The sequence below is a fragment of the Astyanax mexicanus genome, chromosome 20, assembly GCF_023375975.1.
Source record: "Astyanax mexicanus isolate ESR-SI-001 chromosome 20, AstMex3_surface, whole genome shotgun sequence".
Classification (NCBI taxonomy): Eukaryota; Metazoa; Chordata; class Actinopteri; order Characiformes; family Acestrorhamphidae; genus Astyanax; species Astyanax mexicanus.
Genome location: NC_064427.1, coordinates 4,022,132 through 4,042,503, shown reverse-complemented (window position 1 = coordinate 4,042,503; position 20,372 = coordinate 4,022,132). Strand labels below are relative to the sequence as shown.

The window sequence follows — 20,372 nt, the reverse complement described above, 5'->3', positions numbered from 1 at the left end:
AGAGAGAGTCGGGTAGTTCCATCTAGAGGTTGAATGAGGAACTGCTGATTGCATATTTTGACTGAAAACCATCACGTCCCAATACATAAATGATTGATCTTTCTATCTCTAATAAAATCGCACTGACACGCCCTGATTTTGGAGCAACTCTTCTTCACTACTATAATTGGACGCTGTTTCATCACCCGCTCCTCCATTTTGATACTGGCACAATCGTTCCACCATTAGATGAGAGAGAAGGAGAGCGGAGAGAAGCGAGTGAGGGAGTGGGGAGAAGATTGAGGAGCAGGGGGAGGCTGTGGCAGATAGGGGGGAGCGATCCGTAACAACCCCCCCCAACACCACCACCACCACTGCACGCTCCGCACACACGCTACACACATGTACCCCCCCCTCCCCCCCCCCCCCCCCCACCGCTGGCCCAGGCTCCTGCTGCTGCAGCAGATAAGGCGTCCCCCGCTGAGATGTGAACTCAATAACTGAAAACACAGTTTGCACTTCTCACACAAGCTGTCAAACACTGAGAAGCGGGAGCAAAAATGAGGGAGCTGATCTGCGCTAGCGGGACCCAGCCTCTTCCACCGCTGCTGCAGCCTCCAACCATCCAACCCCAACCTTCCCCAACCTCCTCATCCTCCACCATGCTTTCCAGAGCTTTCTCTCTCCTGGAGGAGCCCTGTTGCATCTTCAGGACATCCAAAGCCAGACCAAGACCAGGTGAAGCCTCCAACCGCCTGCTATAAATTCAGCATCAGCTTCTCCAGAAGGATGGAGGAGTTTGAGGCTTTTGCTTACAGGATCCAGGACAAGCCGTAGCCATGAGCAAGGGTAGGTGGGCATCTCCAGTCCTGATGGATTCCTGCACCTTCCTGTTCTGTGTCTTTTCTGCTTAAAAACACCTAAATCCAGGTTCACACTCCTCAACTGTTTGAGTCGTCAGTCCTTGTTCTGTTCACACTCCACAACTGGTTGTGCTGTAATCGCGAGCCCCTCAGTGGTTGGGCTGTTCACACTACATGACTGATCGACGACATGCGGTCACAAATTAAACGATTTCTCGCTGTGGGAAATCACAGACTCACCTCACAGACTCACCTCACAGCTCTCCAGAAACATTAATTGTTATGAGAACAGACTAGCGAACTAGCGATGCCATACCAGATAATCTCTATAGAGGAGAATATGCACTTGCAGTGAGCAAAAATAGAAATTATAACTGTCTCATCCTCTTATACTGAAATATGTCCTCAACACAGAACTATATCAAATGTTTCAGTACCGCAGACATCATTTTTATCATTTTGAACTCCAGTTGTAAGCATTTTAAACATGTTCTACCTGTATTTTTAGCATCAGCTCACCAACCAATCAGCTCACAGTAGCAAGTAATGTTAGTGTAAAGCACTTTACAGTGTAAAAGCTGTTTTCTGTAGATAAACTGAAATATACAGGCACGCTTTTTTTGCTTCTTTAGTAAAAAAAATATATATATTATTCTACTTTCTAAAATTAAAGAAATACTCAGAACACATAGTTCATTATTATTTTTAGCGTTTAGTTTCATTCATCCCATTGAAAGAGGACTCACTCATGGGCTCCCTCTAGAGTTTAACAGTCATTTACTGATATAAAAGGGGAATTGTAGGGTGGTCAGACTCTCCATAAGCAGTTCTGATGTGTTTCGTGTTTTGGTGGTTCTCTCTTTCTGTGATCCCATTGGCTCCTGACTCCTAGTCGCCGACTGAGTCAGATATTAAACATGCTGAATATTTGCTGGGCGTCTGTGACTGGTTGGTGATCAGTTGGTGACAGGTCAATGAGCAACTTTCAGTAGTTCTCACTATGTAACTGAGAGAGCGCTGAGTGATCCCTGATTTCCTTACAAGCAGAGTTTTTGTCAGTGATCAACGAAAAACTGTCAGCGACTGAAAAACTGGGCCAAAATCGTGTAGTGTGAACCTGACATAATTTAACTCACCTGTTAATCTGCAGTTTTAATAGGTCTGTTACAGTAAGGAAGTGGAATCAGTGAACTGTGCTAGATTCTCTGATCCCTCAGTGCTCACCTCTAACCAATCAAAATGAGTCCTAGCGAGCAAAGAGAAAAGTGCAGAACACAGAGGTGAACAGTTAGAAAAGGGACAATTCTTTAAGCTCACCTGTCCAGGTTAAGTTTATGCGCCAACATTCTCCAGTCGTTTCCCCGAGTCTGAGGGGCGTCCAGGCTGCTGCACAGCTTCTGCCGGATGGACAGAGGGATGCGGAAAGCATTGGGCCCCACCAGGGTGGTGATGTTGCTGGCCGGGTCCAGCAGGGAGGTGTCGATGCACTGGGAGTCCTGTAGAGGGCGACAGAGAGTGGTGGCGAGGGTTAACATCAAATAATTTTTGTACTAAAAATGTATAACGTAATCACTCCTCATAATTTTATTTTACTGCTTAAAAAAAATTGTAATGTACTGACATACAACACCTTAGATTTTACCAAATTAAAAAAAACTCTAACCTATAATCAAGAGGAAGATGGATGATCACTGATGATGGATGATGAATTTTGCACCAGGAGTGAGTAGCATAAAGTGATCCAAAAGCAGTGTGTAAGACTGGTGGAGGAGAACATGATGACAAGATGTATGAAAACTGTGATTAAAAACCAGGGTTATTCCACCAAATATTGATTTCTGAACTCATAAAACTTTATGAATATGAAAAGGTCTGAAAGCTCTGTATCTTTTTTTGCTTTTTCAGCCATTTCTTATTTTCTGCAAATAAATGAAAATATTTTTATTTGGAATTTGGGAGAAATGTTGTCCGTAGTGTTCATTTTACTCAAATATAAACCTATATATAACAAAATCAGAGAAACTGATTTAGAAACAGAAAGTATCAGAGCTGTTTAGCACCTGTTGAGCAGCAGGTCTGCAGGTTGTATATGTTCTTTATCTTAACTGTGCCTAAACCAGCTCATACTCTCATAAACTCATACACCTGTCCCGGACGTCAGCATTACTTCCTCAGTAATCTCCATCCCGACCCCATCCCGAGCACACTGTCTCTGTTCCGGGGAGTTTCTGCATTTCTGAGTGGTGTCAGGGGTTAAACAGCAGCGTTTAGCTGCCTGTGATGAGCCTCTGCTTTAAGCGAGTCTGAATTCACAGACTTTTTTTTATTATCAGAACTCACAGAACGCAGGGGAGGGCTAATCAGCCTGCAGTCTCCTGCTGACATCAGCTCACAAAGGAAGCTGACTAAGAGAACAGAGTGTCAGAGTGATGAGGGAGCCGGGACGCCGTTCTGAGACTCGATATGAAGAGGATTTCATGTTTCGGCTGCGTCTCGCCGCTGACCTTCTCTCCTCCATCTTTTCCTGCTCCCAACTGCTCGTGACGGCGAGCCGTCTGCTCTCTCTCTCTCTCTCTCTCTCTCTCTCTCTTTCTTAATCCCTTTCTCTCTCATTCTCTGTCACACTATCTCTCTCGTTCCGTCTCGTCTCTCTTTGTCTCCTCGCCATCATGACACGCTCCCTGGAGATCCTGAAATGAGCCACCAGGCACTAATTGTCATGAAGTCCTGAGAGCTGGTAGCTCACAGATTTCGGAGCACTGTTTACTCTCCCTGTCCGGCTCCCTGCGGACCCCGCACAGTCTGCTCAATCCTTTTCAGATTTTTTATTTATTTTTTTTGTCTTTTTTGCAGAGCCACCTACCAAAAGACAGCTCTGCCTAATGTCTGAGTGTTCACCTCAGCGTATCGGATAACGGAAATGCAGAAAGTCTCCTCTTGGTTCAGTGAATCATTCAATTGAATCATTCTGATCAATAACAGATTCATAATAACATATTATTTATACAGGCGTTGGACAATGAAACTGAAACACCTGGTTTTAGAGCACAATAATTGATTGTGGTGGCGGACAGTTCTGGTGGAAACAGGAGAGTTGAGGTGCACATTGAATTCTGCCGTGATTTGATCAGCCGTGGTTTTATGTTTTTTGGATACAATCCGGGTTAGCACTCGAACATCCCTTTCAGACAGCTAGCTTCTTCTTACAGCGTCCACAGTTAATCCTGTTGGATGTGGTTGGTCCTTCTTGGTGGTATGCTGACGTTACCCTGGATACCGTGGCTCTTGATGCATCACAAAGACTTGCTGTCTTGGTCACAGATGCACCAGCAAGACGTGCACCAACAATTTGTCCTCTTTTGAACTCTGGTATGTCACCCATAATGTTGTGTGCATTGCAATATTTTGAGTAAAACTGTATATATATATATATATATATATATATATATATATATATATATATATATATATATATATACGTATATATACGTATATATATATATATATATATATATACGTATATATATATATATATATATATATACGTATATATATATATATATATATATACGTATATATATATATATATATATATAATTTTTTTATTATTATTTATTTATTTATTTCCATCACTGTTGCTTAAGTTTGATCACTGCAGCAGGTTTCATGTTCAGGTTTAATGTTTTGTGTGTTGTTTCATTCTTTCTCTTGCTACCAGACTTCTGTAAAGCTGCACTCTGTCGACATCATTTGTAAAAAGCTCTTTATAAATACATTTTATTTAATCTGATTCAAGACTATAAGCTCGTGCTCGTTCTTATTTATTTTGTTTTAACTGAAACTGAACAGAAAGCCGCGCTTCTCAGTCCTCCAACTGTCCTTGAATTTGCACATAGATTCCAATTCACACCACAGGAAATGAGGTCGCCTCAACAAAGATGTAATCTTGGCAATATTTCACATTCTAAGCGTTAAGCGTGTGGTTAAATGGACAACACTTTTTCTTTTTTTTTAACAGGCAAATGAACTGTGTTTAAATGCATCAGAAGTATTACTCTGTTATATATATTCAAAACTCTGGGGATGGAAATATGAAAAATAATCTCAGTCAATTTAATTTTAGACTGTTTAATGTCCCAGGGCCCCCTGTAACACAATCTGTATTAAAACTGGAAGTAAGAAAGCAGTCTGAAGGTCTTTATAACCTGTCTTAACATTCATTTATTTTACCACTCGCCTTCCTAATAAAATGATGTCTTTAGGACATATTCTGTTAGTGCTTTTCCACCAAGAGAACACTGCTTCTTGAACCAGTTTTGTTCGGGTTTATAAGAACCGTGGTGCTTTTCTGATTTTGCTAAAGTGTTAAGAGTTCAGAAATTAATATTCGGTAGAATAACCCTGGTTTTTAATCACAGTGTTTTTTTTTTTCATGCATCTTGCAATGTTCTCCTCCACCAGTCTTACACACTGCTTTTGATAACTTTATGCTGCTTTACTCCTGGTGCAAAAATTCAAGCAGTTCAGTTTGGTGGTTTGATGGCTTGTGATCATCCATCTTCCTCTTGATTATATTCCAGAGGTTTACAATTTGGTAAAATCAAAGAAACTCATCATTTTTAAGTGGTCTTTTTTTGTTCCAGAGCTGTATTTGTGTTTTAATCCTGTACTACTGCTCATCTTTTTTTAAACAAACAAAAAACAAACAATAAGAGTGTCCTTCGCTAGCTGTGAGGAAGCTTCACTTTCTATAGCTTACAAAAAGTTACCTGTGACTTTTTATTCTTTATTGAACATATTCTCTACAGTTATCTGACCTCAGCAGACCAGGCTGGAAGGTCTAGGTCTGGCTCTAGCAAACTGCTGGAGTGTATCTGCGGTGTGATGTGTGTTTCAGTATGTTCTGACCTCAGACAGGGTCGTGTTGAGCTGGAAAATCTGACCCTCGCCCTCCACCTGGCGCACGCACAGCTTACAGCCCAGCTCCAGTGTGCCGGCACTGAAGCGCTCCAGAGTAAAGGTGCAGTGCAGGTTCCTCTGAGAACCGCTCCACACGTGCTGGAACGACAGCTCCTGCAGAGAGAGAGAGAGAGAGAGAGAGAGAGAGGGAGTTTAACCTCACGCAATTCTTATAAAATAAAACTTATTTTTTTAAAGATAAAATCATAACCCCATTATGTCTTCATAATAATAAAAAAAGCTTGCAGATTATGCTTCTTCTTTATAAAAAAATATGTTCTACTTTTGGCCTATTAGAAATGAGAAAAGAGAGAAAGTGAGAGAGAGAGAGAGAGAGAGAGAGAGAGAGAGTTTAACTTTATGCAATTCTTAGAAAATAAAACTTTTTTTTTGAAAGATAAAATCACAAACACAATTGTGTCCCCATATTGATACAGATTATAAGAATTCTTCAAAAACATGTCTTATTTTGGCCTTAGAAAAGAGAAGAGAAACAGAGATATGGAGAAGGAGAGAGAGAGAGAGAGAGAGAGAGAGAGAGAGAGAGAAAGAGAGAGGTATTGACAGTAAGTAAGAAAAAGAAAAATGAGACCAACTCGTAAGAGTAGAGAAGTACAAAGACATAAAAAGAGAAGGATGATTGGGAGAGAGAGAAGAGAACGAATACATATGGAGAAAAACAGGAAGGTATAGGGAGAAAGACAGTAAAAATATAGGGATGGAGGGAGGAAAAGGGAGAGAGTGAGAGTGCAAAAGAAAGATAGATAGAGAGAAAAAGAAAGTAATAAGCGGAAATAGACAGGGAGTGACAAAGAGAGAGGGAGAAAGGGAGAGAGACAGTGAAATCTGGATGGAGAGATTTATCTGGATAGGGCTTTTATTTAATTACTTTTCTTAATAAAAACAAGCTTAAATGAAATAGGAGTAACAAGGCTATTTTTAAAATGTAAGGAGTAGAAAGTTCAGATAATTGTGAGAAAATGGAAAAAAGAGTGGAAGTAAAATAATTACTCAAGTAAAGTATAGATAACCAACATTTCTACTTAAATAAAGTAAAAAAGTATTTGTATTTCATTACAAACAGAAACATAGGACATAGAGAGAGACAAACAGAGTAAAGGAGGGACAGAGAAAAAACGAAAGAGCAGGAGAGAGAAAGAGAGGGATACAGGTGGTGAAAATGATGGAGGATAGAAAGAGAGAGAGAGAGAGAGAGAGAGAGAGAACACTGTTATTCAGCACATATGGCAGACAGTCAGGAGAACAGCGCGAGCCGATATGCCCTCATTCAACCAGTTTCACTAAATCCATTTTGACCTGCCTGTCAGGAGCTATTTGTTACGAGATGTTTCTGTGGCCTTGGGCTGTCACCAGACTGACAAAATACACTGGAGTACATGCAGCAGCAGTAGCAGCAGCGGTGATGGTGGTGGTGGTGGTGGTGATAATGGTGGACCTGGTATCTAGCTGGTGTTTGCAGTGCCGGGAGACAGTACCTGGTACTTGGCCAGTAGTTTGCTCTTCCACAGGGTGTGGGGGACGTCGTGCAGGGACAGCCGCAGGTTGTGGGTGCTGTCCTTGAAGTTCAGGGTCTTTGGTTCGTCCAGGAGCTTCCCGCCCATCTGTTTCTCCATCTGCAGCACCTCCTACAGGACACACACACACACACATCGGATTTAGCATTGAACGGGTTGAATAGGTTGTTTAACTTAAAACTAACTTTTAAAAGATAAAATATTTTTTTTTCCTCATATTGAAAAAAAGCCAGCAGATTGTGAACCTTCTAAAAAATATATGATCCACCCTAAATCTGCCTAAAACTTTACTGCTGTTAGAAAAGAGAAGAGAGAGAGAGTAAGAGAGAGAGAGAGAGAGGTACTGACAGATAGTAAGCAAGAAAAACAAAGAGTAGAACAACTGATAGGGGTGGAAAAACACAAAGACATAAATAGAGAAGGATGATTGGAATAGAGATAGAAAGAGAGGAAGGAGAGATGGAGAAAAAAAACAAACAAAAAAAAAACAGGTCTTTCCTGTCTTACAGATAACTACACGACCAATTACCCAATACACTCATTTGGACTTGCCCTATCACTAGTGATGCCCCAACACCAGAAGTTTGAAGACTAGCACATGCCTCTTCCGATACATGTGAAGTCGAGTAGCATCACAGCGCTAACACTCGGAGGAAAGCGCAGCAACTCTGATGGTTCTAATACATCAGCTCACAGACGCAGCCTTGTGCTGATCCACATCACCCTTTAGGAGTGATGAGGGGAAAGAAGAGCGCCATCTACTGTACTGTACACACCCAGAGAGAGAGCAAGTCCAATTGTGCTCTCTCAGGGCTCTGGCAGATGATGGTAGGCTTCATGATCATAGTGGCAGTGCCTAAGCACTAACCGCTGGACCACTCAGAGCCCATCTGCTGCCTTTTTTTTTATTTATGTGCAGAAGTCTATCGTTTTATTTAACCTTATTATTTTTAGTTCGACTCCAGATCATTGCCACGCCGGATCCAGAGCCGGAGCGGGAGGAAAATGGTCTGTAAAGGCCGTGAATGAAATGCGCTGGCATGCTCACGTTTCGGAGCACAGATTCACTGTGTGTCTGAGAACAGTTGGCTGATGGATATTCTATTCAAATGAATGCGCTCTTTCTTCCTCTCTGCAGCATGGAAACTGAATGTGTGCCTGCTGCCTCCTACCACTCATCTGCTGCTCTCTCCCACACGGCTTGCAGGAGGGCCACACACACACACACACAAACATATACACACTACAGTGCGAACAAGCGAATGCATGTACCCATACAGTATAGATGCACAGCCCCAAACAACGTGTGCAACGTGTGCAAAAACAACCGCCACCGCATACATGGAAAATATACGCAAATAAAAAATGCAGCAACAAGCACAGAACAGAAGACACACAAACGCGAGGTTTTCGCAGTGCCCAGTGCCAAGTCACTTCTCTCACACAGCGATCGTTCCTGCACACGGCTAAAAAGAGACTCTGAGCAAACAATAAAACCTATACATGATATATCAGTTCACTGAAAGATTATATCTGCACAATTTCATATATTTTCCTGCATTCTTCAACAGACACAGTTCATTAGTAATAATGTGACTTGTTGGATCATTGACTTCTGGTAATATCTTGTGGAAATTACTGTTTATACATATATTGCAGAAATATTGCAATATTGTGCAGACCTAATGTACACACACGCAATTTACTGAAGTTGAAACTGCAAATCCAAAAACAAAGAGGACATCAAGGATCTTTATTTGGGAGAATGAACTTCATCACACATCACAGCTGCATCACAGTGTGGAAGAGTGTGAAAAAAGTTTTAAAAGTTTAAACTAAAAGTATAAATTACACCCAACAAAAGGCAGGTTTTAGTTTGCACTCTACACTACTAATCTTTCACCAGGAGGAGCACACAACCACTATATTTGCTATCCAAATACATATTTCAATATAAAAAAAAAAACAAACAAACAAAAAAAAAAAAAAAAAAAACATGAACAGAGAGAAGATCTGATGCAACGTGCAAAACACAAGTTCACTGTGCATTTCTGTGCATTGATTTACTGGAAAAACACACAGAAAATAAAGATGGATGACTAATAACTCTACCCATATCTGTCTCCTAAACCTGTTTCTTGGGCTCTCATTGGCTGTTGGAAGTTGCTGCACTAACTTTTAACACATTGTCTCACTTGGTACAGGGTAGAACCCTATTTTTGTTCCATTCTTTATTTTTCCAGACTCTATATTCTACTTATTGCAACTCATTAACCCTTTCACAACCTGTGTTCATTGCAATAGACATCATGTGTTTTCTTCATTCCTGTGTATTCTTCCACTTACAGTAACACAGATTGAGACCAGAATAGATCATTATCAGCCAATCAAACATCAGCTTAGCCCTGTCTACTCCTAATGAAGCAGTGTAAAGACTTTTGCCCAATACTATTACCTAGTTATAGAGGTATTTACTGCTGAAGAATGATTTGTGAAGTACCGAAAAAGTTATGTATTATATTAAAAAAGGTTTAAACCATCAGCAATTAATAACAATACAATTAATCCACTGCTCCCACAAAAAGAGCATTGTGGCGCTTTCTCTGTATTTAGATTCACTTATAATACATAAAGTCTATTTTATTTATTTAACCCTTGTGAGGTGTTCATATTTTTGTTACTCGTTTACTTTGTTACTTGTATTTAATTCAGCAAAATTAAGCAATTTTACATTAAAATGCTTTACACATGCTTTTCTTATGTTACATTTCTTTCAAAAAGTGCTACTCTTTTTTTATTAGTTTTTTTTTTATAAAATGTAAAAGAAAATGAATTAAACTCAAGATATGAGTAGAAAATTTGTTTAGTTTCAAATTTACAAATGAAGCAATGTTTATTAGCCCTTGGCCAAAACATACTGCATGTAATATAAATATGTAGGGGGGGGTGTACAGTGTGTGATTATCGAAAATGTGTTTTGATATATGTTTTTCACAAAAAATGAGCCAATGCCAATGAGTTTGAGTTAGAAAAAATATTTTTTTAGTATCATTTGATGAAAAATGAAAACGGGTCCCTCAGACCCGAACACCACACAAGGGTTAAAAGTCTCTTTGAGTAAAGCCATAAAAGGACCACTTTTGGTTCTATAAGTTTCTTTCACTTCTATTACATTTTCTATGGTATTGTTCAAAGGCTCGATGAATTTTAAACACTGGAGTAACCTGTAGCCTCATTACTGGTTTAGTCTTGTTTATTATTAAGTTGTTTAAACACAATAAGAATCCGTGATGCACTTTTATTTTTAGAGCATAATATAGATCGTGCATCAGACTTACTTTCAGGGCATCCTGGGTGTCGTCCAGGCAGTACACTCGGATGTTGTACTCCAGGGCGGTGCAGGTGACGGGGCCGAAGACGGCCAGTTTGAGTCTCTTAGTGGTCGCGGCGCTCACCGACTGCCCGACCAGACAGTACGTGCCCAGAGTCTCCGTCAAAATGTGACACGCCTCCTCGTCCATCTGAATGTAGCAGGGAGTGGTGAAGTTCTCCTCTCCCACCACCACCACGTCCTACAAACACACACACACACACACACAAGCAACAAACAGTGCATATTAAAGCCAATGACTGTACTGTAAGTGGGCCCACTTTTCAATTCTCTGCTTTCATAACTACACAATCGCCATTGTCTGTATTGTCAGGCTTGATCACAGCCCCACATGAGTGAGGAGGAAAATACAGCTCCTCCAGAATGCGGTGCTACGTTCAACAATAAGCCATTCAGAACATTGTACAGTACAATAAACAACCTATAATAACACGGGAAGCAAATGTTCAGGCGTTGACTACATTAAAAACTGGAAACGTATTCCCATCAGCAGTTTTTTTTTTTTTTTTTTTTTTAATACAAATAACATAATAACATAAAGAAAAGAAGAATTGTTCCAATGAAAGGCCAGAGGACTGTAAACTGTAACACATACTCAAAAAAAGGCTTTTACTCTAAAGAGATTGGATAAAGAAAGTATGAAGTCAAACCAGAGTGAACATCAATGAAGGTTTTTTTTTTAAACATGGAGGAGCCTGTAGCCTGGAAAGTGTTGCAGTTGAGCAGCAAATTGCTTAGATAGATAGATAGATAGATAGATAGATAGATAGATAGATAGATAGATAGATAGATAGATAGATAGATAGATAGATAGATAGATAGATAGATAGATAGATAGATAGATAGATAGATAGATAGATAGATAGATAGATAGATAGATAGATAGATAGATAGATAGATAGATAAGCAAACCTTTCACTCTGATAACATAAAGAAGAAGAAGAATTGTTCCAATGAGGGTCAGAGGACTGTAAACTGTTACACAGACTTAAAAAAAGGTTTTGATCCAAAAGAGATAAAGGGATAAAGCATGAAGTCAAACCAGAATAAACATGGAGGAGCCTGTAGCCTGGAAAGCGTTGCTGTTGAGCAGCAAATTGCTGTGGTTTTCTTGTTCATTATGGTCTATTATCTGCTGTTTGAACACAATGAAAACATCTTTGTTAGTGAAATGCTTTTCTTTTTTTAATGCTCACTCAAGTGTTTTAGGGTCTTGTCTGCATCTTGTGTGGAAAGAAAGATTTTAAAAAGAAAAATGATTTGTTTAAAATGTTTTCTCAAGATCTAAACTAGCTTCCCCGTGTTTGGCTTGCATGTATCAATGTGTGTGTGTTTCATGGAAGCTATTAAATTGCAGTTTTGAGTGACTGTCTTTTAGTCTATGTTGGCTTTTAATAGGACGTTATTTGTTATAGTTATAGTGGTTTCTACACCACACAGCCCACTATGGCTTTATCCTGCCCAAGTCACTGTTACTGAATAATTCACAGCACTTACAGAATCGCCGTTCTACACACTAACAACTAATACTCCTAATAAGCCATCAGTTTAAGGGGTTAACCAGAGAGTACAGCTTTAACAGTGCGCGTCTGTGTGCCATGAATTAATACGAGGCGCTGGAGACCGTCTGACCATGAGGCAGCAGCATGCAGACCCCCCGCGGTTGACCTCTGTAACAGCGCCCATGTCAGACTCTCTCTCCGCCGCTTTCATTACGCCCATCCGAGGCTTCGGATCTCAAGCTGAGGCTCTTCTCCCCTCTATTAGTCCTAATCCTGGCGCTTCCACCGGCTCCGCACTGTCATTAATTTCATCCCATTATGAGAGAGAGAAAAGGAATTAAAATACTTTATTGTCAGCTTGGCCATTAAACAGCAGTATTATGACTGGTCATTAGCCTCTGTAACGGGTCCTGAGGGAGCGGCGGATTGGAGAGCGTTAGCGAGATAATGAGAAAACAGTGCAGGAAAAGTGGGCTAATGCCTTCCAGAACTGATTTATTTACTCAAACCCTTTGGTTGGCAAAATCCATCATAGCGCAAACATGGCAGCCTTTCAGAAATCGAGAACTTTTGAACAAAACCCAGGATATTCCTGTTTTAGTAAAATGTATATTTTTATGTATATTTAATATGTTTTCTGATCTGTTCATTATATTTAGTGCCGTAAATGACTGTATATTTAGTGTTCTTTTCTGTTTTATTTAGTAAATTTTGTGCTGTAAGTTTACATAAGCTTGCTGTAGAGTTATTACCTTAGCCTCATCCTAAGCAGACATGTATAAAGTACTAAAAAAAAAAACAGAAAGTCTCAAGTAAAAGTAAAAGTGCTCTATCAAAAAATGATTTAATTAGAAGCAGAATTGAGTGGAAGTTCTAAAGTATTAATTTTTCATACTTTAGTAATGCAGCAGTATTGAAGTACTACAAGTAAAAGTACAGTACTGTGTTGTTAGTGTAGTTATTACAGAAAGCAGTGGAAAGTAAAAAAAAAAACATTTTAGTACTTAAGTACAGTAGTGAACTTAAAATAATACTCCAGTTGATACAGATACATACATTTAGTACCTAAGTACAGTGGTGAAGTAAAAAAAAATAGTACCCCAGTAGATACAGATACAGTATTTTAGTATTTAGCTACAGTAGTTAGTGAAGTAAAAATAATACTCCAGTAGATACAGATACAGCATTTTACTATTTAATTACTTAAGTAGTGAAGCAAAAACAATACTTCAGTAGATACAGATACTGTATTTTAGTATTTAATTACTTAAGTAATGAAGTAAACAAAAATACTGCAGTAGATACAGATACAGTATTTTAGTACTTAAGTACAGTAGTTATTGTAGTACAAATAATACTCCAGTCGATACAGATACAGTATGTAATACTTAATTACTTAAGTAGTGAAGTAAAAATACTCCAGTAGATACAGATACAGTATTTTAGTACTTAAGTACAGTAGTGAAGTAAAAAAATATTTTTTCAGTAGATACAAATACAGCATTTTAGTACTTACTGTAAGTACAGAAGTGAAGTAAAAATATTATTCCAGTAGATACAGATACAGCATTTTAGCATGTAATTACATAAGTAATGAAGTAAAAATAATACTCCAGTAGATGTAGTATTTAGTACTACAATACTATACTACTATAAATCTCCGATCATATGTGTGTTCTGACAGGTTTCGATTATCTTCCACATGACAAATAAACCTTGAACCTTGAAACAGATGTAAAACTACAGTTGTAAATGTGTCTCGGTGCTCTGTTATTTCCTCATCATTGCCTTGGCTGAGCGTTCTAATGGGCTTCAAGCAACGCTGGAAAACAGACGATACAAAGACAGCAATATTTATGAAAGGAAATCAAGGAGCGTCTTGGAACGAGTGCTCCGCGAAAAACATCACTTCAAACCGGTCAGGTCGTCGCTCGGCATCCTGGGAGAGACTCATATTTACAGCCTCAGCCCAGAGAAACATCTTTCAAAATGACTCATGTGCCTTCACCGGGGATATGTGTTTTGACGGAGCGCTTCATTTGCGAGGGGCGAAACTGAGAAAGCAATATTTACTAGCCACATGTGTTCTGCCTTGAGTGAGGAGGGAGAGAGGAAAAAAAAGAAAAAACTCATCTGCGGACATCATCGAAACTTACTTACCACCCGTCACCCGCGGATATTACTCGCCGCATGCCTGACAGCCGCGCCATATCATCAATAGATGCTTCTTTGTTGGAACTGCAGAAACTCACATTTGGTTTTATTGGCCTCTCCATCGGCATTCATCACGCTCACACTGACACGACGTGATGCATATTTCCTCTTTATCAGCGTTCAATTTTAGTTTTTTTTTTTTTTTTCTTTTTGTTTGTTTTATTCCCACCCCAAAAACAACACTTCAGAAGAATCCTGTATTCTAGGGTTCTTGCACCATTTTAAAAGTCAAATTTAAGTATTTTTAAGACCTTTTTAAGACCTCGATAAATATAATTTAAGACCCCAAAATGTTGTCAGTGTACTGAAAACAATTCTTTATTGGCATTCAAGGGGTTTCTTTTTTAACAGTGCAAACCAGCATATATTTGGAATATGAGACGTAACGTAGCTAGCTCGCCACTAATCTTAGCTAGCTCTCCGCTAACCTTAGTTCTCCCTCAATAATGTAGCTAGCTAGCTGCTAATGTTAGCTAGCTAGCCGCTAATGTTAGCTAGCTCACAGCTGACATTAGTTCTCTCCCCAGATTAGATGTTTATGTTGAGCCACTGTGTTTTCCAACCAGCATTAAATCAGTCAGTGGCGCACCTGTATTTCCCACCGCCAAAATAGAAACAGGCCAGAAATTTACCTGAACACACCTCACTTCCAAACCACCACGTCCATCAGTGATGATTTATTCCTAAACTCAGACACTATTTTAATGGTGTGGGTGCAAAGCGTGAAAATAGACTGTGTTGAGGGGGTGTAAGATAGGAATAAGCATCACAACGCACCTTGTGCATGGTGTACACTAGTTTTTTTATTAACACATATTTCTGCATTATGTATTATTATGTATGCTATATAATACATTGCATTATACATAAAAAAATACTGCTCCTCTCTCCAGCATTGTGGAAACAGTCGCGATCATGAGCTGTTTTGCAGGATCGGGCATGTTTGGAAAGGTATGGAGGATTTATGGTGGTGTGGGGGCTCACGAGGTGAGGAATGGAGTTGGTGAAGTGAGTAATCTGCTGCTCGCTGGAGCGGCCGAGAACCGCAGTCCCCACAGACTAACTCACTCTACAACCTCCCTCTCTCTCTCTCTCTCTCTCTCTCTCTCTCTCTCTTTCTTTCACACTCTCTCTCTCTCTATATCTCTCTGGAGACAGTATGAGCTCTGCCCTTAATCACTCTATCCCCAATGTCTCCTCCATTCCTCTTCTCCTCTCCTGCACCCTTCATTCTGCACCACTCTCTCTCCTGCTCTCTCTCAGGTCCACTCCATTGTCCTCCTGTGTCCCCAGCAGTACTGTCCCCAGCACCACTAAAAATATATTCTTTCTTTTTTTTATTTAATGTATTTCAAATTTCTTCCTATTTTCTCCCAATTTTTAAAAAGCCAATTACCCAATCCCTGTTCATTTAAACTCTCCTAGCTCTGATACATCAGCTTATAGATGCTATTGTTGACTGACATCATAATGAGAGTGACATGAAGAGAGAGAGAGAGAGCAATCTATCAACCCAGAGAGAGCATGGCCAACTGTAGTCTCTCTCTCTGACTCCTGCTGCTGATGATGGAGTAAAGCACCAGATCCCCAGCTCTGATACATCAGCTAACAGATGCCTGTTTTGACCGACATCACAATGGTAGTGATATGGAGAGAGAGAGAGAGAGAGAGAGAGAGAGAGAGAGAGAGAGAGCGCCATCTCTCAACCCAGAGAGAGCATGGCCAACTGTAGTCTCTCTCTCTGACTCCTGCTGCTGATGCACCACAACGCACTTGTAGTAACGCACCAGATCCCTAGCTCTGATACATCAGCTAATATATGCTATTGTTGATCGACATCACAATGAGAGTGATATGGAGAGAGAGAGAGAGAGAGAGAGAGAGAGAGACATCTATCAACCTAGAGAGAGCACAGCCAACTGTAGTCTCTCTCTCTGACTCCTGCTGCTGATGCACCACAACGCACTTGTAGTAAAGCACCAGATCCCTAGCTCTGATACATCAGCTAACATATGCCTGTTTTGACCGACATCACAATGGTAGTGATATGGAGAGAGAGAGAGAGAGAGAGAGAGAGACAGAGAGAGAGAGCGCTATCTATCAACCCAGAGAGAGCACAGCCAACTGTAGTCTCTCTCTCTGACTCCTGCTGCTGATGCACCACAACGCACTTGTAGTAACGCACCAGATCCCTAGCTCTGATACATCAGCTAATAGATGCTATTGTTGATCGACATCACAATGAGAGTGATATGGAGAGAGAGAGAGAGAGAGAGAGAGAGACATCTATCAACCCAGAGAGAGCACAGCCAACTGTAGTCTCTCTGACTCCTGCTGCTGATGGCCTTTCTCATATGTCTAATCTTTGCTTCCACACTTTAAGGCGTGTACAGAACATTTATTTTCTTGGACAAATTACAAACCACTAAACCACTAAACTTTGATTTGGGTTGTAATTTTTTTAGCTACAGGGTCACCTGAAGTGGTCTATCTGAGTATTCACTGTGCACTATTGGGTGTTAACTATTTCACTTGTTTTCCTTTCCTTGCTTGGGTGCCATAAAGCTTGTATAAATATAATCAAACTAGCCTTAACGTGTGCTTACTGCTTCCTGTGTGCTGCATTTTAGCCAACTATAGCCAGACAATGCACACATTTTTCAGAAACTGTAAATATATTTCTGCTTTAAACACAATTACACATTAACAAAAGTGGCCATGCTTCATCCCTGCAGGGGTTAAAGGGAAAGTCTCTTCCGAGACATAAACTTCTGTTTCTCTGTGTCATTTTTCTTTTTCTTTCGTCCCCTAAAGCTGAACGCCAGCACACAGGAAGCGCCCCTTAAATCACAAATGAAAATTATTTTGAGCTGCAGTGGGAAAGTATGCAAACTTCTTCAATCTCTCAGCAACAGGGTCGCAGAAACAAGGCTCGCATTGTTCCGGAAAAGACAAAACGGGGGGGAAAAACAAGACGGTGACTGTAAAAAAAAAAAAAAAAAAAAAAGCTCATTTTTTCTCGTGGTGTCAGAGAAAAACAGAAAGCACTGTAAAAAAAAACAGCACTGTGCCTTTGTGCTTCCTGAGTCCAGTTTTTTTTTTTTTTTAGATTTTTTTCAGCACTGTTCTTATGAATTGCTAAAGGCTACAGCGCTTTATGTTTGAGAAGATGAGACAAGGTCAGAGGCTGTTGCTAAGCAGCTCAAAAGCTGTGAGGGTCTGCAGGGAGATGAATGCACAGTCACACTGATGCCAGAGCAGAGACTTTGACAGCTGCTTGGAGCAATCCGAATTGCTTCACTTCGCTTCTTAGTCAGAGTCACTCTCGCGGCGGAGGAAAACGGGTGTAACGGGTAAAGGGTGGGGAAAAAAAAGGAGTAGGTGGTGGGAAAAAAAAGAGAACCAATCATCGTTCGGCGCTTGCTGCTGGTTGTTTTTTGTAACTGGTCATTTGTGCGTTTTTCATAAATAATGTGCTTGAACATTGTAATCACCATTAAATCAATGGAATACCTATACGCTATAATCAATATTTGGCATTTGCCCAGCGTGAGGCAAAAGCTGGTGTAATTGGTGGTATAATGACAGCACGAGAGAGCGCGCGAGAGCGAGATGAGTGTGTTCTGAGGAGAGCTGTGAGAGTGCATGGCTTTTGCCGTCGCGTAGGCTGCCGCTTCCTCACACGCGCCTCATGCATGGCTAATTAGAGCGCCGGCATTGTGTTTGCGTGCGATAACAATAAAGGGCAGTGGTTGGGTGTGTGCGGGGGCTTTGTTCGCAGCTACGCCCCCGGCCTGCGCCCAAGATAACCAGCTTCTCCTCATCGCTCCATGTTAATGACAAGGCCGGCGGGTGGCCCGTGCTATCACTGGCTCGTGTATGAGCTCAGCCTCCGCAAAAAAAAAAAAAGTAAAAAGTAAAAAAAAAAAAATAATAAAAAAAAAAGTCCCATTTCTTCCTCTCTGAAGCCTGGAGAGTGAGGCGCAGGGGAGGTGCAGGCACCGTCTGCCTGATAACAGACTGTTCTCCATCGCCATCTAATTAACTCTGGGTTCTGTTTACCAGAGCTCGCGCAGCGTGGCGCGAGAGCAGCTCCGACTCTCGCGCTCCGCTTGATCTCTTCCTCTTTGCTCTCTTCTGCTGGTAGCTTTTTTTTCTTTTTTTCTGCGACGTTTGCGCCGAAACAGCTGTCGTGTGTCCGATGCGCTATCTGGCGACAGCACGGGTTCATCCGGCTCAGCGGCCGCCGGGGAGGACGGCCCAAAATTCTGCGGGAGGGCCGAGTCACGCCGCTCATGTGCTCAAAAACCACAATCCCAGCTTCCCAAACACAGATCAGAGTCTGGACTGAGTGCACCTTATTAATATTACTATCCACTTCGGCATGATCCCTCCTCGTTAACTCATTGTAGGACACCGCCAAGTTCAGAGATCAATCAGAGAATGACCTTCTTAATAGGGGCATGTTTAAAAAATATATTTTTCGGTTTAAATCGATCTTTATTTGAATCATCCGATATCGATTCATACAAACCCGAATCCATCTTTAGAATTAGACCATTTTCTGTACAGTTTTAAAGTCTCGCATTTTATCTTGCAAGCACCGCCCTCTGGCTGGGGTGAGCTGCAGGCTGGAGCTGGCAGGGGAGTTTCTGTAAAAATTTAAGTAATTTTCTTCTCTTTTTCCACTCACCGCTGCCTGTGTTTATCAAACTAGTACATTTAACACTGTTTTAAGTTGTTTCCCAGTGTTGTTTTCGCCTGTACTTTATTTAAAATAAGACCTGACCGGCTGAATCCACCATTAGCTTAGCGGGTTAAGCTAATTGGTTTTACCGGTTAAGCTAATCCACCTTTAGCCAGGTTTACTAGCGCTAAACTACCCCACGCCCCCCACCGGCACGCTATAGCAGTGCCAGGCTGTCGTACTGAGTGATTTAATGTGAAAATAAGTGGAATTATGATCGTGTTCTCTATGAAGCGCTGTTACTAATCCTGTGATTTTAACCCCAGAGATGAACGTGATTAGCGACCGAGGAAGAGGCTCTTATAACGGGTGAGCTGAACTCCGGTCAGACCGGCTAGTTTTTGATTTGAATTTAATAAAGTTTTCTCTCTTTACATTATTAATTTTGCTTGCTGTGTTTTTATTGTCACTTTGCTTATTATAGTATCACATTTGCAAATAAATAAGAAATGTATGAAGCATGTTATGTTTTTGTTTTATGTAACTAAAATGTAAGTATATATGTATATAGACTTAAATTAATCGATTTTGAATTGAATCAGGACCTTGTGAATCGGAATCGAATCGAACTGTGAAATCAGTGACGATACCCACCCCTACTTCTTATTAACCTACCCCCCAAGCCCCGCCCCGTCCCTTCCCGCACTCTTCCCACACTCACCTCCCACTGGCCCTGCTGTGATTGGCTCCTGAGCTGGATCAGCCAGTCCTCGCTGTCGGCCTCAGCGCAGTGGTGCATGGTGATGATGACCGGGCGGGTCAGCAGGGCCCCTGGAGGGCCACAGCTCACCACCGGACTCAGAACAGTCTGGGTGTCGTCCACCGAAGGCCTGCGACCGCACAAAGCAGATGGTCAAACAAGGATCGATGACAACACATCGATCTCTGCGCATCATAATTCCTGAAATACGACTGACACAAGATCCATAAATACGATAATGCAAATGGCTGGAATCTGTAAGAGCTGGACCCATTTACCGGCAGTGTATATCAATAAATCAATAGCAGTAAAGATGTCAGTCATAAAACTGTCATATTCGTAAGTGGGCTGTTTTGTTTCACTGTAAAGAACTACTTTGGCTAATATGAGGAGAATAGCTCATTTTTAAGCATTTGTGGTTTTATAGTATTCATTATAGAAGATTTTATATGAACTATAAAAGCTAAGCTAGTAGTTATTTG

The 20,372-nt window shown here is 40.8% G+C and overlaps 1 protein-coding gene across 2 annotated transcripts in view; it reads right to left on the bottom strand.

Moving 5' to 3' along the window:
- Positions 1-20,372, bottom strand: part of unc5cb (unc-5 netrin receptor Cb) — a 259,433-nt gene that overhangs the window by 3,393 nt on the left and 235,668 nt on the right. For both annotated transcript variants that reach the window (XM_022680899.2, XM_022680900.2), the window contains 5 exons: positions 19,852-20,020; positions 10,675-10,908; positions 7,298-7,447; positions 5,751-5,915; positions 2,160-2,338 (listed from right to left, as the gene is read on the bottom strand). In XM_022680899.2, coding sequence (XP_022536620.2) covers positions 2,160-2,338; positions 5,751-5,915; positions 7,298-7,447; positions 10,675-10,908; positions 19,852-20,020 — 897 coding nt within the window. The remainder of the gene's footprint in view (positions 1-2,159; positions 2,339-5,750; positions 5,916-7,297; positions 7,448-10,674; positions 10,909-19,851; positions 20,021-20,372) is intronic.